This window comes from Carica papaya, chromosome 2 (assembly GCF_054855325.1).
Source record: "Carica papaya isolate Zhongbai chromosome 2, ASM5485532v1, whole genome shotgun sequence".
In the NCBI taxonomy this organism is placed as follows: domain Eukaryota; kingdom Viridiplantae; phylum Streptophyta; class Magnoliopsida; order Brassicales; family Caricaceae; genus Carica; species Carica papaya.
The window spans coordinates 9008119-9034635 of NC_142310.1; the positions used below are offsets into that span (position 1 = coordinate 9008119).

At 32.3% G+C, this 26517-nt stretch overlaps 2 protein-coding genes across 10 annotated transcripts; both read right to left on the bottom strand.

Moving 5' to 3' along the window:
• Positions 1 to 4673: 4673 nt before the first annotated feature.
• Positions 4674 to 7326, bottom strand: LOC110823926 (uncharacterized). Its single transcript, XM_088213199.1, has 2 exons — positions 6610 to 7326; positions 4674 to 6544 (listed from the first exon to the last, which is right to left on the bottom strand). Exon 2 carries the CDS (start codon positions 6534 to 6536, stop codon positions 5004 to 5006), a length of 1533 nt encoding a protein of 510 aa, XP_088069325.1. The 5' UTR covers positions 6537 to 6544; positions 6610 to 7326; the 3' UTR covers positions 4674 to 5003.
• A 9772-nt stretch (positions 7327 to 17098) lies between these two features.
• WRKY57 (WRKY DNA-binding protein 57) lies at positions 17099 to 23228 on the bottom strand. 9 transcript variants are annotated; one of them, XR_015816942.1, is made up of 6 exons: positions 22546 to 23228; positions 20850 to 20993; positions 19533 to 19917; positions 19139 to 19316; positions 18937 to 19050; positions 17099 to 17515 (listed from the first exon to the last, which is right to left on the bottom strand). XR_015816942.1 is itself a non-coding variant. In XM_022054866.2 (4 exons), the coding sequence occupies exons 1-3, from the start codon at positions 22971 to 22973 to the stop codon at positions 19548 to 19550; spliced, it is 942 nt and encodes a 313-aa protein (XP_021910558.2). In that variant the 5' UTR covers positions 22974 to 23227; the 3' UTR covers positions 17099 to 17515; positions 19533 to 19547. The 9 variants fall into 9 exon arrangements, 4 of the variants coding, with proteins under 4 accessions (XP_021910558.2, XP_021910557.2, XP_021910556.2 ...); XR_015816940.1 differs by having other exon boundaries at positions 17099 to 17530; XR_015816943.1 differs by lacking the exon at positions 18937 to 19050.
• Between the last annotated feature and the right edge of the window lie 3289 nt (positions 23229 to 26517).

Sequence of the window (26517 nt, forward strand, 5' to 3'; positions counted from 1 at the left end):
GATAATTGTTTTTTTTTTCATTCAATAAATATATAAATAAAAAAAATTATTTTAAATTGAATTTTACTAAATTTTTAAGCAAAAATGAATTAGAAATAAAATTTAAAACAGTTTTAGAAAAAAATGGTAAAATTTTGAATCAGGGGGGTATTTTTGAAAGAAAACTTAAAAATAAAGGTTAAAATGGTAAAAAAGAGAAATTCGACCACATGAGATAGTCTAGTTAGCAACCACGGTGAACTAGAGCACGTCGTGTGGTAAAACACGCTGACATCGACACCACGCGTGTCTCGCGATCCGACAGTCCAGATCACGTCCTATGCACACGAACGGCTCAGGTACATTTTCCTTTTAGGCTAATTGAATGGTCAGATTCAATCCGATCGTATGGCCCATATTTATTCTTTAAATATGAGAGATCCAAAAGACGATAGAGGGCCACGTATTCCCGAATGAACAGCCCAGATTGACACGGGGAGGTATTTAAACATCTCATTCCAAGGAACCCTAACCCTAGCCGCACCAGCCCTCGTCAATGAAGAAGAAGAAGGGCAAGTGAAAAAGAAACTAATCGTCATCATCGACGTTGAAATTGGTACTTTTTCCCCTCTCGCTCGAAATTCTATCTCGAGCCTCTCTGTGGCCATATTAGAGCCAAAGAATCGATAGTTGAGCCGAAAACTGCGGGCAAAGCTCGGTCGAGCCGCCACAGATAAAACTCTATACCCTCTCTGATGACCCCCTTCTTGTTTCCGCTTTCATGCAATTTTTTTATCATCGTGTTCATCATCTTTTTCTGTTGCAGGTTAGCCAAAGAGGAACTCCAGCCGCAAAAGAGGACCGATAAAGCCGCCGCACCTAAGACCCCCACCGGTAAGTTTCGATTTTTTAACTTTTCTAGCTGACCGAGGCTCTCTAATTTTTTTTTTTTGTAGAGATACATGTAAAATTGCCAAAACTATCTAGATAGGCCAAAATCGGCCAGGCTGAGGCGAACCACCGCCGTGGGAGGCGAAGCCAGCACTGGAGTGCGGCGATGCCACTGCTATGTCAGAACCCTTAAATTTTTCGAAAAGATTTTCCAACACCGAATTTAGCATTTTGAGATATTTTTGGGTACATGACGGGTATTTTAATTTATGTAAAAAAAATTTAAGAAACTTGGGGACCATCAGGAGATGTAGTAGAAAGTATAGTATTTCAGACACCGATTCAGGTAAGGATCCCTGACCTTATTCCCTATTACGGTGAATTGAGACTTAAATAATCGATAATCTTGTATTTTGTGAAAATTAAAAAAACTTTAAAAATAATTACAGGTCATTAGTTGAGCCAAAACTGGTCAGTTCATATTTGCCCTGATTCACTGTTTATTTTTTCATACTGTTTAAATTACTTACTATTATATTATGCGTACTAATTTGATTGTTTCCTCGGTTATTTGGTTTACCTCATTACACATTTTTTTTTCTGGTTTGTCCTGCAATAAATGTCTCGATTATATTATTGATGTACGTATCGCCTATTTGCCTGATTTATCATTAATCTGGAAACATAAGATATTGACACATAACTAGTAATCGATTTGTGGTGTGATCCCATGTAAGAAAGACTTACTAGATACCCTAGAAAAAGGTGGACGAACCTGATACATAGAGAATTCTATTGTGGACGTTACCTCAGTCTGACAGGGCTAAGAAGTCCCATACCGAAAGGGTTTTGGAGATATAATTCACCCTCATACCGGACGGAGTATTGAGACGATGGTATGTTTGGTGCCCATTACCGAATGGGGTATGGAAATGGTCGGGTTAATTGACAAATCTAGATATTGAGTTCACGGATATGAGAATATCCCTATAGACCCCAAGTAGTTCCGATAAGCAGGTAAAAAAGAGAATTGCTGATCTCGTTCAATTGTACATAAAGTCATAATATTATATGAGTATTTATCTTATTAGGTTGATTTTGGTAAACTCGTAACGGTAAGTATGGAATAAACGTTTTAATATCAAATGAATTTACTTAATGTAACGGCTTCATTAGTTGTTTTATAATTTTTGCCAACCTTCGATTTTCCATATTAATGATTAGTGTGATATTCTTACTGGATTAGTGTACCTCACCATTCTATTAAACATTTCAGATCAAGAAAACCAAGATTCAGATCTCGATCAGTAAGAGAATTATGAGTAGTTTAACTCTCGGACCCCATCAAGTGCTAGTAGAGATTAATCCCTTAGAATATTTATTTATTTGTGTTCAATCATTGATTTGCGATTTTTTTATGAACCGCTGTAGAAGGGACATCTCAATTGCTCTCATGTTAAGATTGTGAAACTTTGATTCCAAAATAATAGTTGAAATCATGTCCAACAGGTTGAGGCCATTCATATTGTAACATTATTTATCACTTTCTATGAAGGTTTATCTTAAGGTGTAGTATTAGTGACAATGTCATCCTCGCCCATAAAACTAAACATGGTTTTATAGATCTGAAAGTTAAACATGAGAAAAAAAAATATATGAAAAGATAAATTTGAGTTTCTTGAAAATTGTCGTAAAGGACTCTAATCTCTTTACCAACCCTCATTAAACTTATTATGTTTTGTATCATTTCCTCATTTACATTTATTCTGTGAAACAAAACTTTATTATCACCTTTTAAACTTTATTATGGCACTAGACATGATTGAATTGGTTTATAAGTAATGTACTTCGCATCCCTCCATCTTAATAAAGAGGGATTCAAGATTAATCATTTGTTTTCTGATGACAATTTTATTCTTTTTTCTAACACTACAGAAACTAAAGCGTGAAAGATTTTTGATACATTCTAAGAGTTATTTTAATAAATGTGCAATAGTTCTAAATCTAAAATCTATTTCTCATCAAATGTACATTAAAACATTCAAATATTAAGATATATTTGAAATACCTTTTGTTATAAACTTTGGTAAATATCTTAGTATAAATTTCAAATAAGGAAGAACAAAAACTAATAACTTTTAAAATATTTTAACAAAAAAAAATTTATAAGCTTGAAGTATAAAAGACTGATTGTTGAATTTAGCTAGTAGAGTTACTCTTGCCAAATTTATGCATACAATCCATCTTTTTATATCGTGATTATGTTATACAAAGTTTATAAAATATATATGTATAAATTATAAAAACAAACTAACTAATTGTATTTAAGTTTGTTTTTGGATATGGTAAGAATTTATATCTTTTGTATTGCTAATTTTGGATTTACGAGACTTATATAAAAAAAAAAAAATTATATAGTTTACTTGTTATATTTTACTATCAACATCATTTTTGTTTTTCATTTTACAAAGGAAAAAAAAAAAAAAAAAGGGATCGAATACCAAAAGGCCGACATCTTCATTTTGCATCTCTATGTTGGGTCAGAACACAAATCAACAATAAATTGTGTTTGTTCATTTTCATAATTTTTTCAAGCAATAATTTCTAAATAAATAAAATATCTACCAGTAAAATTTTCAATGGGCTTCGACATTCAACGTTGCCCATAATATTTACTATATATATATATATATAATGTAGACAATAACAATATACACAAAGCCAAGGGATAACACAATACCAACTACATCAAGTTTATAGAATAAAGTTTATCAAATTTATTATTTTTATAATTATAATTTGGTTTTGGAAAGTTTCTATTTGTTTAAAAAATTCAGTTTCCTTTTGTTTTTTAATTTAAAAAAAATTAAAATTATGGATACATATTTAAACACTTTAAATATATCTCAAAAAATAATTTTAATTAAATAATAAATAAATAGAGAAATTTGGTCTGATTTTTTTTATTATTATTACTAAAACTGTAATAAAAAAATATTAAGAATTAAACTATAATAAATATTAAGAATTTAAGTTAAAATTAAATTGAAAAAGTGAGATTGTTCATTCTGTTCAATGTTAAGGTGACATCACAATCAACTTGCTCTTCACTCACTCTTGATTAGTACAATTCCACGTACTTATCCTCCTAATTAAACATAAACCAAAGCCTTATTATAAAGTACAAAATTTATCTTGAAATCATATAACTTATTGCAATACTGATTTACGTGGAAATTTTAATTTTATTAATAACTCGGATTCCTCCTTTTTTAAGTGTTGTTATTTATAAGCCGCATTTTGTTTTTGTTTTTTACAAAGAAGAGATGGGGGGGGGGGGTTGACTAAAATTACCTTATTTTAAAGAGAGAAAAGAAGGTGACATAATTGGGCCATGTGACTAATTTTCCCAATTAAACATCATTATATACATTTTCCCAAAACAGCTAATTGGGTAAGAGGGAGCTGCGCTTATTTTACTGATTAGTCTTTGTAATATATGGGAAACTTCTTTGCCACTCAATTAAAATTTTTACTTTATTCTTGAATTTTTTATTTTATTTTATTGTTCTTCTTTAATCCCCCACCCGAAAAAGAAAAGAAGAAAACAATGAAGGCCGTCCATGATTCCTTTTAGTGAACATGCGATGAGGACAAAATTCGATGACTTACACGAAAGGGTTTGCATAAAAGTTTCATTACAAACCCTTTGATTTTGAAGAAGATCAAAAAAACAACTTTAAAAAGTTACCCACTGGCTTTCATCACCATCTAATACCCCAAAAGTAAACGACAGTAGTCCGAAGATGAAATATCAAATGTAGCATTAGCAAGAATTCAATTGAAAACTTCACTACAATGGAAGAATTGAATTCTTTTCTCCTAAATGCAGAGAACACTAAACATAAAAGAAATGAGACTGGAAAAGAAGAAAAACAAAAAAAAAAAAAAATGATTGCCCACGGGAGTTGATTGAGCAAACACAAGGAAGATTTCTTCATCTGAAAATCTAAATTGAAACCCAATTGAGATTATTCACCAACATGCCCCAAAATTTCTCAATCAGAGAAGAAGCCCACCGAGAAAACCCTTCTGCTTCTGGTGGCATTGCAAGATCATATGGCACAAACCCATCATGACCCAATTGCTTCTTCTTCTTCTTCTTCTTCATCTATAGGAGCTGGAAGATTAAGATCGATAAGTGTAGGCATCTGATCAGGCAAGTCCTGCTTGATCACCACTGTATTGTTGTTAATGTTGTTGTCCTCGTGACCTCCAACAAAATGGGACCTCTTATGGCCACCTAAAGCTTGGCCTGACTTGAAAACCCTGAAGCAGAATGGGCACTCGTGCCCCTTGCTTTTCTTTTTCCCCATTTTTTTACTGCCATTGCCAGACAATTTCTGATCATGATCTGGGTTCTTCCCCCCGTAAGACTCTGTGATATTGGCATGTTCAGCCATTGTTGGATCATTCTCCAAGCTATTTTCACCACACTCGTACATTGACTCCCAGTACTCACTAGTCTTGTTAGAAGTTATATTTCTCTTTTCACAATTTTCCAACCAAGAATCGGACTTTTTAGTACTCTTCCTCAAAGCGTACTTTGTCGATGCACCTCTATCTGCTCGATCGTTCCCAAAATCAGTCATCGACTTGAATTTGCTCATATTTTTCCCAGATTTTCCTTTCAAATCCTCAAACCCAGATCTAAATTCAGCATTCCTCAAACACCCATCAACAGAAACATCGGATTCTACTTTTTTGGGTCCATTTCTAAAATACCCAGAATCTGAATTGTCAGGAGAAGAGAATCCATTCTCGGCTGATTTCAATTTCTTGCCGTCTCTTCCTTTTTTCATCCCTAAAAACTTTTCGGCATTGGAGGTACAGCTCAAGCCAGTCTTTATAGTGATTCTCAAATCAATAGACGATGATTTAGCCTCTAAAACCACAGAATTGTTATCCGAAGACTCGGCAATTGAATTCAACCCTTTCCGGAAACTAGAATCCCTTGAAAGCATCATCAAACACATGGCAACCTCCTCTTGTTCTTGCTCAATCTCAGAAACCGAAGATGACCCATTTGCGACGGAAACCGAATTAGAGTAGTTAACATCAGTGCTTCTATTATTATTATTATTGTTGTTATTATAATACCTCATTCTCTTAGATCTCCTTCTTCTGCTAGGAGTTGATGTTTCAGTATCAGATTGGCTATCCATTACAAGCTTCTGCTTCTCATCAGTCAATGGTTGATCCTCAAACCTGTGATTGCTCACCTTGTCTCTTTCAGAATGAGAAGCCATGTGGCCACAAAGAGCTTTCAGTGATTGGAACCCTTTACCACATTCTCTGCAGAGCAGTTGGTGTTGTTGCACAGAAGGGTTTCTTGAATCTGCAAACCTCCGGGTTTTCTTGGGATTCTCTCTCAGGCCATATCCAGATTGCGAAGCAGCTTCAGGCCCCGAATCTGCCTTGCTACTGCTGCTTCCATTGTTGTCGATTGGATGAATCTTGGTTTTGCTGAGCTTGAATTCATGGGCTTGTGCATCAGCGGAATTCAAATTCATATGGGTCCTTATGTGTCCGCCCAATGACTTACCGCAAGGGTACCTCTTGTTGCAGAACTTACAGATGAACTTCCTTTCTTGATTCTTGTCCATGGATTGATCTGCTTAGTTAAAAAGAAATTCAAGAAAGAGCGAAAGAAGATCAGCATGAACTCATTTCTCCTACCTGAAATCAAGAAGAATGCTGCATATCTGTGTGAGACAAAGAGGGAGACCCAGATGGGAGAAAACAGAGGAGCATGAAAATCGAATCCAGATCGAGAGAGAAAACAGATCACGAAGTTTCCTGCTTTTTCTCACTGGTGATGATCAAGTGCAGAGAGATGTGACAGTTGTTCTACTAAGTACAAGATCCGACCCACAAGCAAAAGAAAGACAGACTCTCAATAAATCCCATTTCCGAGTATTACAAAACCAAACAGACCCTCCGAGAAAATTAAAAAGGAAATTAATGTGTTTGGAAAGAAAATCAAGAAATCTGGAGAAATGGGTGGCCAATGATGGCGATGAGGAGGGCTAATAGGAGCAATCAAAGCAAAAACTCTCTCTCTCTCTCACTCACTCTTCTCTCTCTTCCGAGACTTGTTTTGTGTTGTAGTTGGAGGAGACTTCCATGCATGGAAGCAAAAGATTAAAAAGGGAAGAAAAGATTGGCAGCACGTGGAGTGAAATGAGAAGCATACGGTGATGGATTGTAGGGTCAGGATTGGAAGGATGTTGGATTGGACGGCGAGGATATGTGGGTATGGGAAAATGCCAAGGTGTGAGGAATAGTTCCAAACAATGCCTTAACTTTGTCTTGCTTGCAAGCTCATACAAGTGAAGAAGAGTCAGAATCTTCAACCGTTACTTGCATTCGCTCCCAAACAATCAACACGTCCCCTATTCTCGTGCTTTATTCTTAACAAAAAACTTTCTTCTTTAACATTTTAATTCTTTCATTTTTAACCATAATTAATTAATTTCTCAAAATTAAATAAAACAAAAATAATGTGATAACTCATTCAAACATTACCCACCCTGCAATATATTAATTATAAAAAAAAAAAATCCCCTTAGAAGATCTTTCTGTTAAGAAGATAATTCTCTCAATTTTAAAATTAATATTTAAGTTATAAAATATATGATTAGAAAACCCAAATCATTGACCAGGTAGAGCTTAGTATCTCTCTATTTGTAAGTGGTGATTAATGTTTCCACATCTAATTAATAACATCAGTGTTTTTATGGGTACTTAATTCATCCTTTTTTATTTATTTATTTATTTATTATTTTCCCTTATTAATATTAATTTTATAAAATATAAAACAAAACTTCCAAAATCAAACAATTTAATTGTTGTTATATTAAGGGATTCAACTCAATGGTCATGTTGGCCACCAACTGCCTTACGTTCATTTTTCAATCCAAAAAAATTTAATTATATTATATAGAACTAAACGCGAATAATAATTTTATGGATTTAATTTTAAAATTAAAATTAAAATGATATATCTATTCAATTTAACCATTCGTATTTATTTAGATAGTTAATTTTAGTTATATATATATATATATAAATTTCATTCTAATTTGGGTTACATTTTAAATAATTTATTGCCAATTTTTTTTATGACTTATTTATTAAGCGTCTTTTTTTCCATGGGTTCCCCGCAAAAGTAAACTCCGAGTCTCGACCCCATCTATTTACATTTATATTATTGGTGCTAATCATTTTGTTAATTGACGTAATTAATTTGACAAACCAAGCCATTCAGATCACATGAGTCTGGGGGCACAGGGCTGTCCATTGATGAAGATATCGCAGCTGCATGTCTTAATCCTTTACTCTTCAAATATCTCCCTCCCCCATCTTCTTCCCCTTTCGGAGCGTTAACCAGCCCCGAAATCGACCATGCAAATTGGTGCGATTATGTCTTTGCCAAAGACAAGCTGAGGGTCCGAGAGAGTTTGGACGAATCTACTGTTGTTATATTTACTTCAATTTATTTTTCGACTCTCATGTTAAAATAAAAGTATGATATAATTTTTTATCGAACAATTTACAACAAAATCAAAAAAAAAAAATCAAATTAATCTTTCGTATAAACAAAATTGTTCCCATTTATCTTGATGAATACATGGTATTTTCTAGAATATGATTTCCACCATTTGCTAATTTCATTACTTATTTTTTTCTCTCTTAAGGTTTCTTGAATGTATTTTCAAAGTTTTTGGTGTTTTTCATTTTTTTCAATTTAAATTACAAATTTATAAGCATTATGTATTTAGTTTCTTTTTTTCTTATTTTATTATTTAAAAATAATTTTTTTCCTTGATAGAACCAAAAAAAAAAAAAAATTGGTTTTAGTTACTTTTTTATTCTAAAATATTTTTTGAACCGAAATGGCATATTGTAATAGTTAGATTGAGAATTAAATATTAAAAAAGATATTGAATAAATTGGTTTGACACTATATATATATATCTTAGCCAATTCAATATAACTTTAATACATTTTTTATTATTGTTTTTTAATATATAATTTATAATAATAAATTTTACATGTCATATTGGTTATATAATTTATCAAGCATACAACGTAATTTTTTTGTTTATGTAAAGAAGAACCCATTGAAATTTGGGCTTCTAATACATGAATTGGATTTCTTAGTAGAGAATGTGTAAATTGCCCAATTTCATGATGGGCCTTTCAGTAAATATCTTTTTTTTTTTTTTTGGTAGACCCAAAATCAGCTTCACTCTATAAGAACCCAAAAAAAAATAATAAAAAAAAAAAGTATGATTCCAACTTTCTAAACCCAAAATCATTTTTTCCTTTTCTTTTTCTTTTTTTCATCATCAATGTAACAACAAGCAAACTTTGTTACCAAAAAAATGTGCAGTAGATTTAATTTCATTTTTTTTAATATATCATTGATATTGTAATATCCACCTAAAGAAAAAAAAAAGAAATGTAAATAAAAAATAAAATTAGAATTAGAAATTAAATAAAAACAAATAAGAAAAAAGATGGATAAAAATATAAATAAGTGGAAGTGAATTGGGATAAAAAGAAATAGGAAATGGACAGTCTTGATCGAATCGTCTGAGAAGATCAAATAGCTGAGATTTAAGGGAGAACGGACGACCCAAATCAAGCTAGCGAGATTTAACGATCGGGGTGAATGAGTATTAAAAAAAAATTTAGGATTTCTCTCCATTTTGAAGAGTAGCCAAAAAAGAGAGAGGGAAAAGATAGAGGAGCAATCAGGGATGCAAGGAAGAAGAGGGAGTCGTGCAGGGAAGCCAAGAGAGAAGAAAAAAGGAGAGGAAAGGAAAAAGGAGGTCGGAAAAGAAGAAGGGGAAGGAGAAAAAAAAAAGGAAGAGAAGAGAAGAGTAGCTGAGCGGGAAAGAGAAGGGGGAGCCTAGAACGGTCACCGCAAGGGAATAAAATGGAAGAAGAGAAAGGCAGAGGTGGAAGAACGGTGTAAATCGAGCCGAAAGGAAGAATGAGGAAGAAGAAATGGCCCGAGAAGTCGTGTGACGATGAAGACTGAGGCTGTCCAGATTTTTCAAGCACCGCACCCGAGCTAGGTGCGTTCTTTTTCTTCTTTCGGTTTGTGTTTTTAACCAAACAGGTGTTCATATGTGTGTGTATGCAGGTTTAGGAGCTAGAGAGTCGCGGGGTGATCGAGAGAAGACCACTGGTAGCCAAGCCAAGGTTGAATCGCTCACACCGAAGATAAAATTATTATGTTTTCATATTTTGGTGGCTGGCTCCATGAGCTCGGCCGGGCCACCCACCTATGTGAAAACCGAGAAGGTTTCCTTGAGAATGGGAAAAACTAACCCACCGTGGAAGCTGAAGGGTCTTCTGCGGGAATGGAGACTAGAATCGCCTTTTGGGGTTCTGATTCGCCGTTCGAAAAGTTGAAAAGTCTTTCTCAAAAAATGAAAATCTGATTTGCCGTCGGAAAAACTGAAAAGTCTTTTTCGAAAAACGAAAATTCAATTCGTTGAATAGAAAGTCGAACTATTTTTTGGTACGGATCTCGATAATTTCGAGTATTCCATTGGAACCTATAATTTGATTAAATTAATTTTTAACATTTCGAAGTATTTTAATTAATTTATGTCGTGAGTACAAAAAAATTTGGATATTCAGGCGGATTTGGAAAGACGCGTAGGAGTGTAAGTATTTCTAAATCTCAACTGGATTTGAATTTTGAAAAGTACTTTTATTTTATTAAATTATTAATTTTAAAATTTGAACCGACATTGATCCAATTTTTGATAAAAAATATAATCTAAACCATGATCAGTAAACCTAAACAATTTGAACTCTATGGGGAGGCGAAAGTAGAAAGCAGACCCAATGGACTGAGAGTTATTTTAACTGATAAAATATGAAATTAAAAATGAAAATTCTCAATTAAGAAAAAATTGAAAAAGAGAAAATAAATAAAATAAAAAGATAAAAAAATTGAGGTTATGAAATGATCATTTAAATAAATTTAGAATTTTAGAAGAGAAGAGTATGTGTGTGTGGCTGAAATTTAGCAGAGTATGGTGAACCTGCACATGGATAAAGTATGAAACCTAATTCAGATATTGATAGGTATATGTGAGTGTAGATCACCTAATAAACGTACCTACTATGGTAATTGTGTGATTTTTATATGTTTGCTATTCATGCGATGGGGGGATTCGTTTCTCATTTTTTCGATGATGACATAAATGGTATCACGTTATGAAACTATAAAAATGACATTTCGAGTGTATCTGTGATCTTTTGTATATGTGATTATATTTAAAAATGACGATTGATATTCGAGTACATTTATGACTTTCGAGAGTATGAGAATATATGTTTGATATTTGTATATGATATTTGAGAGAATTCAAAAGATCGATCAGAGACATATGAAATACTAAAAATAAGAAAATAAATTTTGCACTAGAATATTTTTATTACTTTTGTTTCTTACTATGTGTTTTGCATGAAATTTTATCCGGGTTGAAAGAATGAGAATACTTATTGAGTTGATGAAGTTTATTAAATTTTACCCTGATATTTTTTAGAGGAGAATGAAGAGTCAGTACCGGTACCAGACAAGTAGAACTTGTAAAAGAGTTTTTGTTTTTGTATATTTTGTGTATATTTAAGAAGTTTTATTTTATTCTCTTACACTGTAAATTTTGACATCATGTTTTATATATATAGTTACTATACATATCACATGGGACGATAAGTTATATTATATTTTTTATCTATGCATGTATATATTTTATGAGCCCACTGTAAGAAAATAGTAAGAACAAGAATTGCGCCTCATATCGAGTATTGAGACGTGATAGATATATTCAAAAAATATACGAAAAATCATGTAATATGTTAACGAAAATAGATGCAATAAGATTTTAGACACCTAATAAATTAAACGCACTCTCAATAAGGTAAAATTGTTATTAGACTCTTAATAAGGCCAAAATATTTTTTTATTATTGATTACAAAATTATTTATTTACATAATGTTATGTTATTACACTGATAATAATTATAATATTATTGTTGCAATGTCCTCTACATAATGTTAATTGTTATAAACATTTCGTACTTTTTTTATAACTAAATTAGTTATAGTAAAAAGAATTTTTTTATAATCGGTTTGACACTTATATTATTACTATCTATCCAAGCAAGAGGGCTTGCAAAAGTAATCATAGACGAACTTAGCTTTTTTTTTTTTATTATATCTAATCAACAAAAATTTCATTTTAATCTTAGTCTTGTTGTAATTTAATATATAAATATAAAGTGATTATACTTCGTTTATGTCTACATGTTTATTATTTATAACAGACATTCTAAATTATTTGAGAGTTTATATTACATACCTTGTCAATAGTCCATTTAGGATTCTTCAGAATCCAAACTTTTTACTAAAATCATGAAACTATAAGTTGATTTATAACCCTTTAAAATAAAAATGAAATAAATAAATGGTTTTTAGAAAAAATAGAAATGTACGAGAAACAACTATATCAACATAAATAGATAATAAAGTCACCAACAACATGTTGATTTAGTGGTTAATATTTTTGTATTATATTTGAAAATTATAATTTTAAATTTCACTAAAAATATAAAATTAGTCACTGTACAAACGTATTATAAATTATCAGTGACTAATTTATAATATTTAATTTAATAGAACTATAAACTTATCTCAATAATCTGTTGGTAATAATATAGTGATAAAACTGAATTAAGTTTCAGCGAACTTATTGTCTTTACGAATAAAAGTTAAATTTTTTAAAATTAAAATAATAACAACATATTAAAATATCTAAACTACATGTATTTTTTTTCCATAAAGAAAATAAGTAATAGGGTTTACTATGTTCGGTAATGATGCATGGGGCCAGAGAAGTCAGCATCACCTTTTTCGGATATTGAATATTCAGTTTATGAGAAGAAAGGATTTTGGGCCCCCACCCCCTCAACCACTTGCTTGATGTGATTGTTCAATTCACTGACCACTTAGATGGCTTCATGGGCTGTAGGCCCAGCCTTTGTGTTTATCCATGTTCCCTTTTTTTAAAAAAAAAACAAAAAAAAAAAAATTATTATTAGAGGACTGTCTACAATATATATATATAGTTGTTGAAAATAAAAACAACATTTGAAAAATGATAGTAAAGAAAAAACATGAATTTGGAAAAAATAAAAAAAAAATTATTTTTAGATTTATTGAAAGATATTTGAACCTTCATTTTCTAAATCTTGTTTGCCTTCCTAACAAATATTGATGTTTTAATTCTATATAAAATATATAAAAGTCTCCAAAAAAAAAAAGAAATATAAACAACTTTCTATTATTAAATTGATTTGAATTTGTTTAGTTGTTATTGATTAATTACTATATGTCATAATATAATTTGGATACTAATTATCACAGTTTTCTTCTTATTCAAATGTATATTATAATATTGCTTATCTAAAAACATTAATTATTTAGAGACATGTAAAAATCTTATCTAATACGTTAGAAGTAATTTTCTTTAAATGAGTAGTTCATTACCTGTTTTGCTATTAGTAGACTGACTCAGTGTATATTCATTTACAGGCTAAGTTCATGAGATGTTTTTTAATGTTTCTACCACTTGAATACACTAGTTAGCACCAACAATTTTATTTATTAAGAAAGTCAACTATTAATTGTTAATCACTATAAATTTGATCAAAAATAATTTTTTAGGCTGAAAACATAACAATGTCATCAATAACTTGCAACTTTGCAATGAGAGGATTTTTTTTTTTTTTGCAATAGCTTTTATTGGGAATCATTTTATGATCTTCATAAATAACTGTAAATAAATATTTTGAAATATATAATGGTTTCATAGTAAGAAATTTATTTTGGATGTTATTTTTCAGCTTCAAACATTTTGCTTTTTCTATCTAAGAGAAAAAAAAAAATTCTTATAACTCTCTTGGAGTTTTCTTTAATAATTTAAACACCTTATTGAGGATTGATGTGTAAATTTTCATGGATGGCTTTACTCCTCCACAAGTATAATATATCTATCAGTATTAAGGCATGTAACAATATATATATATTTTTGCAAGTAACTTCGTTTAAAGGTTGGTTGTTGTTGAGGAAGCAAATACTTAAACTAATAGTTCACTAATCTTAACTAAAAATTGCTAATTATAATCCATCATTGTGTTTTGATTCAGAAAATTTGAGTAACATGACAGTTTACAAACATGTTATTATATAGTTCCTTACCACTCAATACTAAAATACTAAATAACTTATAAGTTCTTCCTAATAATAATATATAAAAAGAAAAAATTTGTAAACACCGATAAACAAACCTCTATAGAAGCACATAGCTCTTAGAGATCCTTTAACTAGTCAAAGTTTCTTATTGGATAGATGATAATGAGAGTATTATTAAAGTTTCTTATTGGATATATGAGAATGGGAGTATTGCTACTCATATGGTAAGTTATTTTGACATCCATCTCCATATATCATGTATAAGAGTTATAATATTCTTTGAAAAGATGCAATTAAGTTATTGTAATTTTATTATAAAAAATTGAAATTTATGAAATGATCCTACTTAAAAAAAAAAAAAAAAGGACCACTTTACAATTATGTTACACTTAATATGAAAATATCACACAAAATGCTAGTTAATTTTATATGACTATTGATTATACGTAAATTTGTTTAAACTCATTTCAACATAAGAGTTACCTTTCTAAAAGAAGAAATCGATAGCCTTTGATGTCATTTGATATACACCAAGGCCTAACTCTAAGATATTTAGTTTGAACCAAGTTAATTCATTGATTAGACAAGTGTGACGCTAGCTATCCTTAAGTTTTATTATAGTGTTATGTTGGGTTTTATTAAGTTTTTAGATTTTTTTAGTTTTGTGACACATATAACTTATTTCAAATAAGATAAAAGTAAAGCCATCAGATTGAGTATTCTTTATTTTCCGCTAAAATCTTCCAAAATTTTATTTAATCTCTTATAAAAATATATATATATATCGGACTATCATTGTTGGCAATAAATATTAACTTTTAATTAAAGTTGAATATATTTTTCTAATTTTAAAATATACCATTTCCTTTATTTATTATCACAACACAGAGCATTTTGTTTGGTGTTGTTATTAACGAGCAAGGAAGAGTCCACATAAATTTGGGTGTGGTGGACCGCATTGAATTGAAACTTTGGCGGAATGACATGTAACTGATTCTACCTAACTGCCCAACTGCCACCGAGGAATGGTCCAAACGAAAACGTTAAAAAGATGGGCGAGGGAGGATTGGGGACAAATGTTATCGATGCCCGAGAAAAGCGGCGAATAACGCGGAGCTTTATATGTCCAGAGACACACTGGTGTTGTAGTGGGAGATTTGATTTAGGACACGTGTACGGTCATTGATGACCTACACCACAAGTGGAAAAGGAGAGGGAATCATTTCGTTCACGCCCGCCATTAGTATCCCTTCTCCTGCCTTCTTTTTCTTTTCTCTTCAATGAAATATTTTTTATCTCTTCAGCATCTTTTCCAGGAATATTTAATATTAGTAAAAAAAAATTATTGAATTAAGACGTGTTGAGTGTTATGACATGCAAAAGAATCATCATGTTCATATGAGTTTTTATGGTTTTATGATAGTTAACTATATTTATTAATGGGAAAGAAGTTAAATACGATGAATTACACTCCTATTTATATACATGTATATATCTAATTTAAAACGAAAATTAAAATAAAAATAAAAATGGATTCAAAAATATATAACGTGTTAATCACTCAATTTCCTATTTGTTTCTGATTCAAAGACCATCCATGTGCTCAAACAACAAAAGATGGAAGATTATGCAGTGTGTACGACATGGATAAATATAAGCTTCTAGGTAATATCAAAATTGATTTATTCTTCTTAATCTCTAAACCAAATTCAAACCTATAACTCTTATGAAACAAGTAATTGTACTGTGTAGTGGACGTATTTATATAACAAACGAGTAAGATAGATTTGACAAGTCAAATAATTTGTTATGTTTACCTAATGAATAGGGTTATGCACGCATCCAAGTATTTATTTTAATATGAGTTAAAACACACCAATAGTTTATCAACAAAGTAGGTATATGCAGTAAATTTTAGTAACTCATCATCGCATATTTCAATTATTTGAGTCAAGGTGAAGATGAAGGCAACTTTAAACATGAGATGTATATCATCATTATGCTCCTGAATTATTAGCTAGATTCCTTTGACCGTTGCTTCCCAAATTAGAGTTGGTAGTAGAACCAAATTAAGGACTAGCTACTAAAAGCCTGTTCGTGGATCAAACATCGACAGATAAATCTTTGCACAATAACTTCAGAAAGATACTGTGTGTTCTCTACGTGATTCTCATGTGTCCTCAACAGGGTTCAGTTTTTATCCTTTTTCTTTTCTATTGTTTCCCTTTTCCAGGACTAAAATTTTAAATCTGATCAGAAAAGCAGTTAAAATTGCATGCTTTCTTTCTTTCTTTTTTTACCAGCTGCCTGCAAGTCGGTGCTACATATTCATGCAACCTTGCAATGATGACCCTCAAATTGTATCCTAGATAATTTACGTATCTTTCAAGGCTAGTGAAACTAATAAAAGCCACCAGTTATATCTTAATGCGCCCTGTTCTACGTTAATAATAAGAACAAAAATGCATGTCAGATTCACAACAAAACCCTAAGGTAAAAGAAGGCAAAAAGGAAAAAAAAAAAAAAAATCAGAAAAGAAAAGTGTGACTGTGCCACTGCCTCAAGGATCAGAAGTGGTTATAAAAGAGGTGAAAAGATGCCAGTAAAAAAATAAAAAGAAAGAAAGAAAAAAGAAATGTCGGCTGACCGCCTAACTCTGGAGCAACTTTGAAAACCACGCAACTGAAGCAACCAAGTGGTCCAACACACAATGAAGTGCTTTTCTTTTTTATAAGTAATTGTCTGATGAGCGCACTTCACAGTCAAGTACAAAACCATGAAGAAGGGTGATGAGATTCAGGGAGACCCCCCAACAACCAAAAAGCAGTGGACTAGATCTTTTGCTAGTCAAAATCCTCTTCTTTTCTCGCACTTACTCAAAAGTAATTGTCAATGAAAATTGACAAGAGGAATTGATTAAAAAATAATGGTTATTTACATGCATCATACATGAACCTAATTTTCAATACGCTAAATTAAGCCTAAAATATTTACTATAACACTTAAATAATACTATGCTTAGAAAGAAAGCTATATGTCCAGTATTCGGGTAAGTAATGAATATTACATATGTGTATATAATGTAGCTGGAGAGTGTATATAGCAATTCATGGGGGAGTATGCTCATGTGAGCAGTACCTGGTATACATATATATGAATATGATCATGAGTTGCAGTAAATATCAAGGAGATGGCATTTCCGGCTTGAAAATCGCTCTCTGCCTTCTGATCATCAGATGTACGGCCCTTTAAATTAAGTAACAAGTGCTTTCGCTTCAATCTGATAATCGACTGCATCACCTGTAACATACTGACCTTGAGAAAACAATCAAGACCAAATTTAGGACAAGAATTAGCATGAATAGTACTAGGGAGGGATCAAGAAAGTATCCACAAATTAAAGTACACCGAAGGAAAAAAAACAAGAAAAAGAAAATAACAACGAGGAACCTAAACCAAAAGCCAAAGGCATATAGACAGTTGGATTGCACATCAGAGATATATGTGATTTGATTCCAGGGCGGGCTGCGTTATGTTCTATATATAAGACTTACTTTTTAGAGATTCTTTCTCGTGGGGTGGCACACAATTCATGCACTTGCTGGTTTGTTTTTCGATTTTTGTTTTGTTTTCTTCTCTTTTTTTTTTTAGACAAAATATTGGCTGTATTTGTTCTAACAAAGAATAAAACCCAGAATCTTAGAACTGACAAATAGTGGAGAGTGGTAAAGTTCATTAGCACCTCTTCACATATATGGATCGGCACAGCTATTGCTCTATTGTCTAAAGTATATATTGACTCAATGATTTTCCTCCCTTTTCTTGGAATTACCAAATCTTCTTAGTGCACTTGAGGGCAATATGAATAGTTACTTCACCAATATCAAAGTAGTGTTTCCTAGTGTAATGTGAAAGCTCTATCAAAAAGTAGTCTCTTGGGTTCCCTGAAATCCCTAATTGTTTCTTTCTTACGGTTCAAAAGTGAACACATGAATGGACTCCATTAGTTCGGAATTTCTAATTCTCAGTGTTCTTTCCATTTTTAGATTTAATAAATATTTAAGTGATTGAATTTAATACTAATTATTAAATTATAAACCACCGAATTCTTCTGCTACGGTACTAATTATTTATTTTAAAATTTTCCATATGATGGTAGAAGTCATATTAAGCAACACGAACCATAGAAATCCAGGAATCCATTTGATAAAGACTGAAGCTTTGGAAAGGCAAATTGTCCACTCAAAATAAATGAAGGGTAAGGCACCAATATGTGAAACCAATGATTCTCATAGATATGCACACAGCCTAGACGAACCTAATCTGTTCCATTTTTTAAACTCAGGATGGGACTTTTAAAATAATTAATTATATATAACTACCTAAATTAATTGAAATTAGGAAAATAATAGAGGTTGGTACGACACATAATTTTGTTATGAAGGGGATCAACCTCTTAAAACGGTGATGAGAGAGATCATTCTGGCGGTTCTTCCAAGTCTCTTTCACTGCCTATCAAATCACTGTGTAGAAAAGCTTTTTGAGGAGAAGTTGATCGCTAGGTCTCATTTAAATGGGGAAAGCTAAAGATAAGTTAGTACCCAAGCTATATCACTAGAGCGGATAAGTTCACAGCCAATGAGAACTATATGTGCATTGGTAATGACGCCACCATGGAAACAAGTACGCAGTATAAATCACAAAAGAAGACATTGGCCTACCATATCCGTAAATGGGTTGAAATCCATGGTCTTATGCACATGATTGTACATATATCCGTTCACTCGAGACACATTTCAAACGTATTTCATGGTGGTTTTGTAACCGTGGAAGGCCTGGTAAGAATTTGGAACAATCGCAGTGGGTCCAAACACACTCGTAGGCTAAAATTATTATATCAGTCAAGAAAGGTTAAATAATTACCTCATCATCTCTACCCAGCAGCAACAGAACCAAACTAGTAGATTACTAGGTAACTATCAATACTGCATGCGCCCTAGAGGTTATATATCTGTACAGCACGCTTGAAGCTAGGCAAGTGTGCTCGATCCAAGTCAGTCTAGTATTTGATGGCCGAGCAATCCAAGTGCATGTGTTTTTCCTATTTCATTTGCCAAAGACCCAAACGTGATTTTAAAGAAAATTTTTTACGCTTTCTAAAAGTTTAGCCTAGGAAAGGTTGTCAGATAAAATGAAAAGAAATTAAGTAGAAATAGATCAGGTCTAGTTCAGTTAATGGCCACTTTGTCTATGGGTAGACAAAGTATAAATATTTTCTCATTTCCTCCGGATAAATTGAAGTAAAGAGAAACTGTACCTCATAATTTGTTTGTCAAATGTTTCGCATCCCAGGTGGCACAATATCTCCTAGCAACCCCTCATCAATTGGAAACTGCGGGAAAGTTTCCGAGTGCATATGGGGTTCTCCTGCTTCACCAGCTAATCTGTGCAACCGTGACAAGTTTTGAGTAGGTGGAGCGTCCCGAGACAATTGAATTCCGGGATAACAAAATTGGGAAATTGCGGGCATTAGCCTTCCGGCATAGCTAGCCTCATGGGTAATGATACCACTGCGAGGGAATCCGGCGGTATGATGACAGTGTTGGCCTTCGTATGTAGTTATTACGATTGTTGGATCTTCAGAGGAGCGTTCCACCCTTTTCTTCACACTGCATTTGCTATTTGTGCAGCGATAGTAGCTCCTGCAACAGAGATTGGGTTAGACCTGCATATATAGTTTCCTCATATATAAAAAAATATAATCCTCAGTCTTGGCCTTCATATACCAAATCATTTAATCGCCTTTTCTGTACATATAACAAGGAAATTGACATTGAAGATATTTTGTGGGTAGATTACAGATGTTAATTGAAAGTTTTCAGCTTCCAATATATTCTTACAAAATATATATCCTTTCACGAACTGGGTATAAAACATTTATATATATATTTATCATCCTCGACATTTACTTCACCAACCAACAACTATTTATAAATTATTTATATGGTATTACGATTGATATCTGTAAATAAACTGTGCATTATTTACTTTAAAAAAACATTTACTCCGCTAAATCGTGCTTCTAAATCAGTTTAAATAGCAGTAACTGGTAGAGAATTTAATAGATAGACTAGAGTACTTAGATGATAAGTACGTCTTTGAAGGCAATACCACCCGAGGACGCTTGCATATCAACACATAAATTGATTTTAATAGTTCCCTAACTCCAGATTAAACGTGCATGGTTTCACAACAAATGATACCACTATTCCTACCCAATTAACTTTGGGCATAAATGGATTTGGTTCATACCACTTCCCAGAATAAAGAGCAAAGATAGTAAGTTAGACTTAATACTGAAACCTCTTCAAGCAAGTAAATGAAATAAACAACAAATCTGAAGGTTTTTCAACAGATTAATGTTTTGTTTTAATTCACTTAAATTTCATAGAAAATTATCCTGATCATCTTCTGATAATATCTTTTCGCCCTCTCTAGTTAAATTTAAGGCTATATTCCTAAATAAATTCCAAAAATACTCTTTATATGTTGCAAACATAATTTTAAATAATTTAAAAGTGGGCAACAGGTTTAGATTGCTTAAATATTTTTATAAAGATTACTTGCAACAGACCTAGGGAATGGACTATTTTTAACAGCCTTTTGTCCGTATTTCCGCCATCGGTAGCCATCCTCTAAGTGATCCACCTCACTCTTAGTCATAAATGCAAAACGAGGTTGCCGGACTCGCTTTTGTCCCTTCTTCCTGACTTTATTCCTACAAATTAAAATTTGTCAAAAACAATTAATCATCAAAATGAAAGATGAAAACAACCTAAAAATTTAAAGAACTTCTTGATGTTCCAAAACTATATGTAATAAAGAGAACTAATAGAAACTAGATAGTGCTTCCAGATAAGATTCATCTTTTGAGAAAATGGAAAGATCACCTACACATCTAACTATAAAGTTAATTGTAAAATTTCTTCTCAAGGAAGTGAAATTTGCTCAAAAAAGCAATGTAAACTAACGATGAGGCCAAAATTGCAAAGCACCGCATTAGACTTCGGTGCCAATAATTAATGACAACGAACAGAAAGGTACAAAGCTGGTTAAGGGTCACAGAAAGTAGTTTGAAGGTCCAAAAGCTGCGTGGATTGACCAATTAATCTGCCAGCCAGTTTATATCAAGCCAATTGGGCACTGGAAATATTCTGAGAAATCTAAAAAGGGAAGAAGAAAAGCTGTGATTCTCGAATTTAGCACCTTGAAATATGAATGTCATTGTATTTACTAATAATAAATGCTCGAGAACTCTATATAATTGCATAAGATGTTGCAAATGCTCACCTAGTTAACGTCATTTCATTCATCTTCAAAGGAAACTGAGGAGACCCTTTTGTCAAATTGAAAAGCCATCATAAAAATATCTCCTCTAAAAGCCAAATAGAGAAAAGAAATGGAGAAGTCGTAGTTGCTCGTTGTATTATAATAATTAATTACATACATATATATCATGACAAACTATCACTATTTTTCTATTTAAGTTAACTAGAGCACTAAATTGAACGTTGGCCCTCATGTATATACAACAGAATGTATAACATGAAAGATACGTAAATGCAACTTGCAGAAATATATCGAGTTCGATCCTACCATCATATAATAAGGAAAATTCATTAATGTATGCAGTGAATGAAGATCATACACAAACTACCTTTTCAACAAATGGGTCATAAATAAAATCAAAAGAAAAGAATATCTCCAAAGTGATCAGTATCCGGAGAGATGCTCAAAAGCGGTTTGTGAAGGAACAAAGGGGTTCTTTATTACGCTAAATTTTTCGCTTTTTCAATTCTATACTTACGAAAATCTGGCACTTGTAAAAAAAAAAAAAAAAAAAAGAAAAGAAAGCCGGAGATTATAGACAGGAAGAACATTTTAAGAGCTCAGAAAAGGAGGCACAATATTACCGCCGCAATAGCGGCGGTGTTTAAGGGCTTCTTTGCAATAGAAGAAAACAACCCCTCAAATTCTTTGAATTCTCTTCGTTGAACCTACGTTTTTTCTTATATTACAAAACCACCCAAAAACATTTCTAATTTGCATGAGCAGAAAGTTTTGACAGTACTGTTTAGTGTCTGCGATCGTACGGACACCGACCAGCACTGTCTGCGCTGCAAAAGAAAATAAAGAGGCATTGATTTTTAATTTCTTTTGGGGTTAGATACTACAAAAATTAAAATAGCATGTAGTTTTGCTCTTAATTACGACTCAGTCCATATCATAATCCAAATTTCTTTCTTCTCATTTTTCGGAAAAGCACTCACGGTATCTCGGGCGGTTTCCCGCCGGAGCCCGTCGATTTCTCGGGCGGATCCTCGCTGGAGCTGGAAGATACCGAAGGATTTGAGGTAGACACGTCAGCAAGGGCAGCAACTGGGGTAGAACAAGACCCGCTCGGATCAGAGGGGACATTACTAGAACTCCGCAGCAAGGGTCCATCGCCACAAGTACTCTCCGACAAGCTGCTATGGAGATTTGCCGCCGAATCGGATCTGCTGCCGACTGCAATCCGGTCAAGGTCAGCGAACCGGCTCTCCTCATCGAAGTGCAGATTCCAACCGAATTCGCCGAGTATGGTGCTCTCTCTGCAGTCGATGAAGTAGTCGACTGAGTCGGAATCCGTTAGCCCGAGTCCCCAGCTGGAATCGGCGGTGTACTTGGATCCTGGATCGGGTCTCTCCCTGTTGTCCATGACTGGAACAACGATCTAAACGGCAGAGAGCGAGTACGGATTCAGAAAGGCGGAGAGAGAGAGAGAGAGAGAGAGTGTGCGTGGGTTGAGAACGAGAGGAAGAAAGTGAGGTAGCTAGGGTTTTGTGATGGGGAGAACGCGTAGTTTTTGAACCTTTTTGCTGTGGAGCATTGTCCTGTCAACAGAGAGCCCCATAGAAAAACACTGAAAAGAATGAGAGATAGAAGGAATAGAAAAGGAGATAAGTTAGAAAAATCGCCGTCAACTGCAAACAGTACGGTAGGCTGTTATTTAGGGAAAGGCAAGAAGTGGGACCCACGCGCATTAATTTAATTAATTAATTAAATTGATTTATATTATACTTTCCGACAAGGGGGAGCTCGTTGTTTCCTCTTTGTATCAGAGAAACGGGGTGCCACTGCCATGTACATAATAAACAAGGAAAATCTTAAGCAGATTTGTTAAAATAATAATTAATTAATTAAAACATAATCTAAAATAATTAATTAACGAATTTCACTATCAGTCCTTTTTCAAAATTGATTTACCATAAAGAAAGAAGAAAAATGAAGTAAAGAGCACGCATAATGTAAATATATATATATATTGACTTGAAATGAGTGGGGGATGTGGGTGGGTCTGTTTAGTTTAGTTTATATAATCCTTTTCATCAGTGCCTTAAACTTATTACTAGTTTATTTTTGATCTCACATTTTAATTAATAATTACCCTTATAAATCAATCTAAAAGAGGTCCAAAGCAGGGGGCAGAGGCAAGGAGATGAGAAACTAAAATAAAAAAATAAAAGCAGAAGATGATCCCAAGACACACAAGTCATAAATTTGGTATATAATAAAAATAAAAAAGGGTGGGCTCTTCCCATTTACAAGACCAGGGGAACCTCTTGTTACATATTTCTCAACATTCTTTTCCAAACATCAATCTCATTGCCAAAGCTATTAATACTCTCCTAATACACTTTGAACGAAAAAATATATACACACGCACACACGTACCAAAACAACTAACAGTACTTAAATGAAGATTCAAAACAAATATGATAACTTTACAATTATGTTATTATGTTTATTGATTTATTCCTGTCTCCGCGTGTTATATAAATAGTATATTTTAAAATTATTTATAATTAATGTAATGTGTTTATAATATTTAAATTTTATAAAATAATTTTAATTTTTACTAATACTCACCTTCTCCTCCGACTCCCTCTACACAACCATCCACCTCCAACTAATCCGCCCTAGGCATGCCACCGGGCAGTTTTCTCCACATCGAATCTGCCTTTTTGGGTCTCCTTGCCGTGCACCACCTCTAACTTCATCTCTCTCTCTCTCTCTCTATACTACAGTTGTGTGTGTTTTTTCTAACTAGTTTTTGCATCTATGTGTGTTTTGGAAAATACACATGTACTATAAATTTATTTTGAAACTATCTCTTATACATATATGTAAACACGTAGGAGAAGTAAACGAAAAAATCCCACATAGGTTTAAAAGAAAAGAAACATAGGAGAAGTTGCTGGTTCGAAAGCAATTTTAGCCTGAACCAATAAAAATTGAACAACCCAATTAAACCAAACCAATTTGGTATTCTCAATTAGTTTAGATCACAAACAAGCATTAACAATCATATATATTTGAGAAACGTAATGTTATAAATTAGGTAGGGGAGATATATCACATGGTCAATGATTATGATGCAAGGACATAAAAAAGCAGATGCATGGTTGTGTAAGTCGTGACAAAAGAAAATAGAAATTTGATTGGGCACGAAATATTAATTAGTAGTTGAAAGAGTATTATTAGCTGTCTAATCCGTATACATATATAATATTCCATTAGAATCATAATTAATCCTCATTATTTACTAAACACTCTTGATAATTTGCACCTTAAAAAAATTAAGTAATTTGATTTTCGGGCTTCTGTCCTCAAACGAACAAAGTTATTATTTGAAGTACTGAACTGGCGGTAAATTCTTTTAAGTCATTGAAATAAAATTATATTTAATTCATCACAATACTTTAAATTATATATATATATATATATATATAGAGAGAGAGAGAGAGCAGCCGACACCTAGTAAATAGTGTAGAGAAAAAGACTGAAAGAGAGATACGATGAAGAAGATGGCGGGCCATGGAGCATAAGCAGATCCATTGAACCTCGATCATCATTATAATTATAATTTTATAATTATAATTATTTTAGCATAAATTTAATTTCTGTTTTTGGTAATTTTTCATAATTGCATTTAAGTGGTCGCAATGCCACGATTCTCCAACAAATCACAACCCATATGCTCCGCCCATCAAATGAAAACGACTTCCACTCTTCTTATATATATATATATATATATACACACACACACACACACACACACATACATACATATAAATGCATATAATTACTCCTCTGACACACACAGCAAAAAAAAGAAAAATACTCCACTCACACCCATATAATATTTTTCCATACGTATTTAACGTGCAATTATTAAATTTTAATTTTATTTTATTTAAGAATGTAGTGATAATTAATTAAATAACGTTAGTTATAGCTTATGTTGTATAATTTTATGGTGGAATGACAACATTTATAGCAAAAGTCATGTTGCTAATTTCTTCTTCTTCTTTTTTCCATTAAAGAATAAGTCCAATTATTAGAGCTTCAAAACATAGACATGGAAATCGAAGACACTTCAAAAGGTTAGGGTCTTTAAATCAAATTAACTTAGTCCGTATAATTTTAGTTTTTGATTATGTTAGGTTTATTTTTTTTTTATTTTTTTCTCGTGACGAGTTTTTATTGGTAACAAAATTCAAATTTACAATCTTAAAATATACGAAATAATTTTAAAATAATACTAAATCAGCCGTATTGATGGTTATTTAAAATTATTGTATACCATACCATAAAAACCCAAACCAATTGTATATTGAATATACTTGTATATATAAATTTGAGATAATTACCTAGTCACAAAATCAAAACTTATTCTAGGGTTGCAAGGAGTACAGAAACTGTCTTCTTCACTTTACGGAGAGGTCAGCTGAAGCTTGAATACAATCATGCTCGTGCCTAACTTCACGCATGAAAGAGAAAAAGAGGATTGAAAGTCAGAGGAGTCAAATAGTTAGAATTATAATTAACACAAACAATAAGTTTAGGAATCACATAATGTATGTTATTTGTGTATTTTGAAAAAGCTGGGTTAGTTGCGGTAGGGAAACTTTTAGGGCTAGCTACTCATGAAGGTGACACTAAAAGCAACTTTTCAAAAACTCAATAAATATACACACATAATATATATAATTATAATTGAATTTTTACTAATTTTTATTTGATTAGTATTTTTACAAATATTTTTAAATTATTAACTAGTTATACTATACATATTTTTGTAATACTTTTTAAGTTTTTAAATACATTAAATTATTGGTGTTTCTTGTTTAATATGTGAATTACAACTCTTATTTTTAATTTAGATGATATTTAATTAGCTTACCTTATTTTTCAGCCAA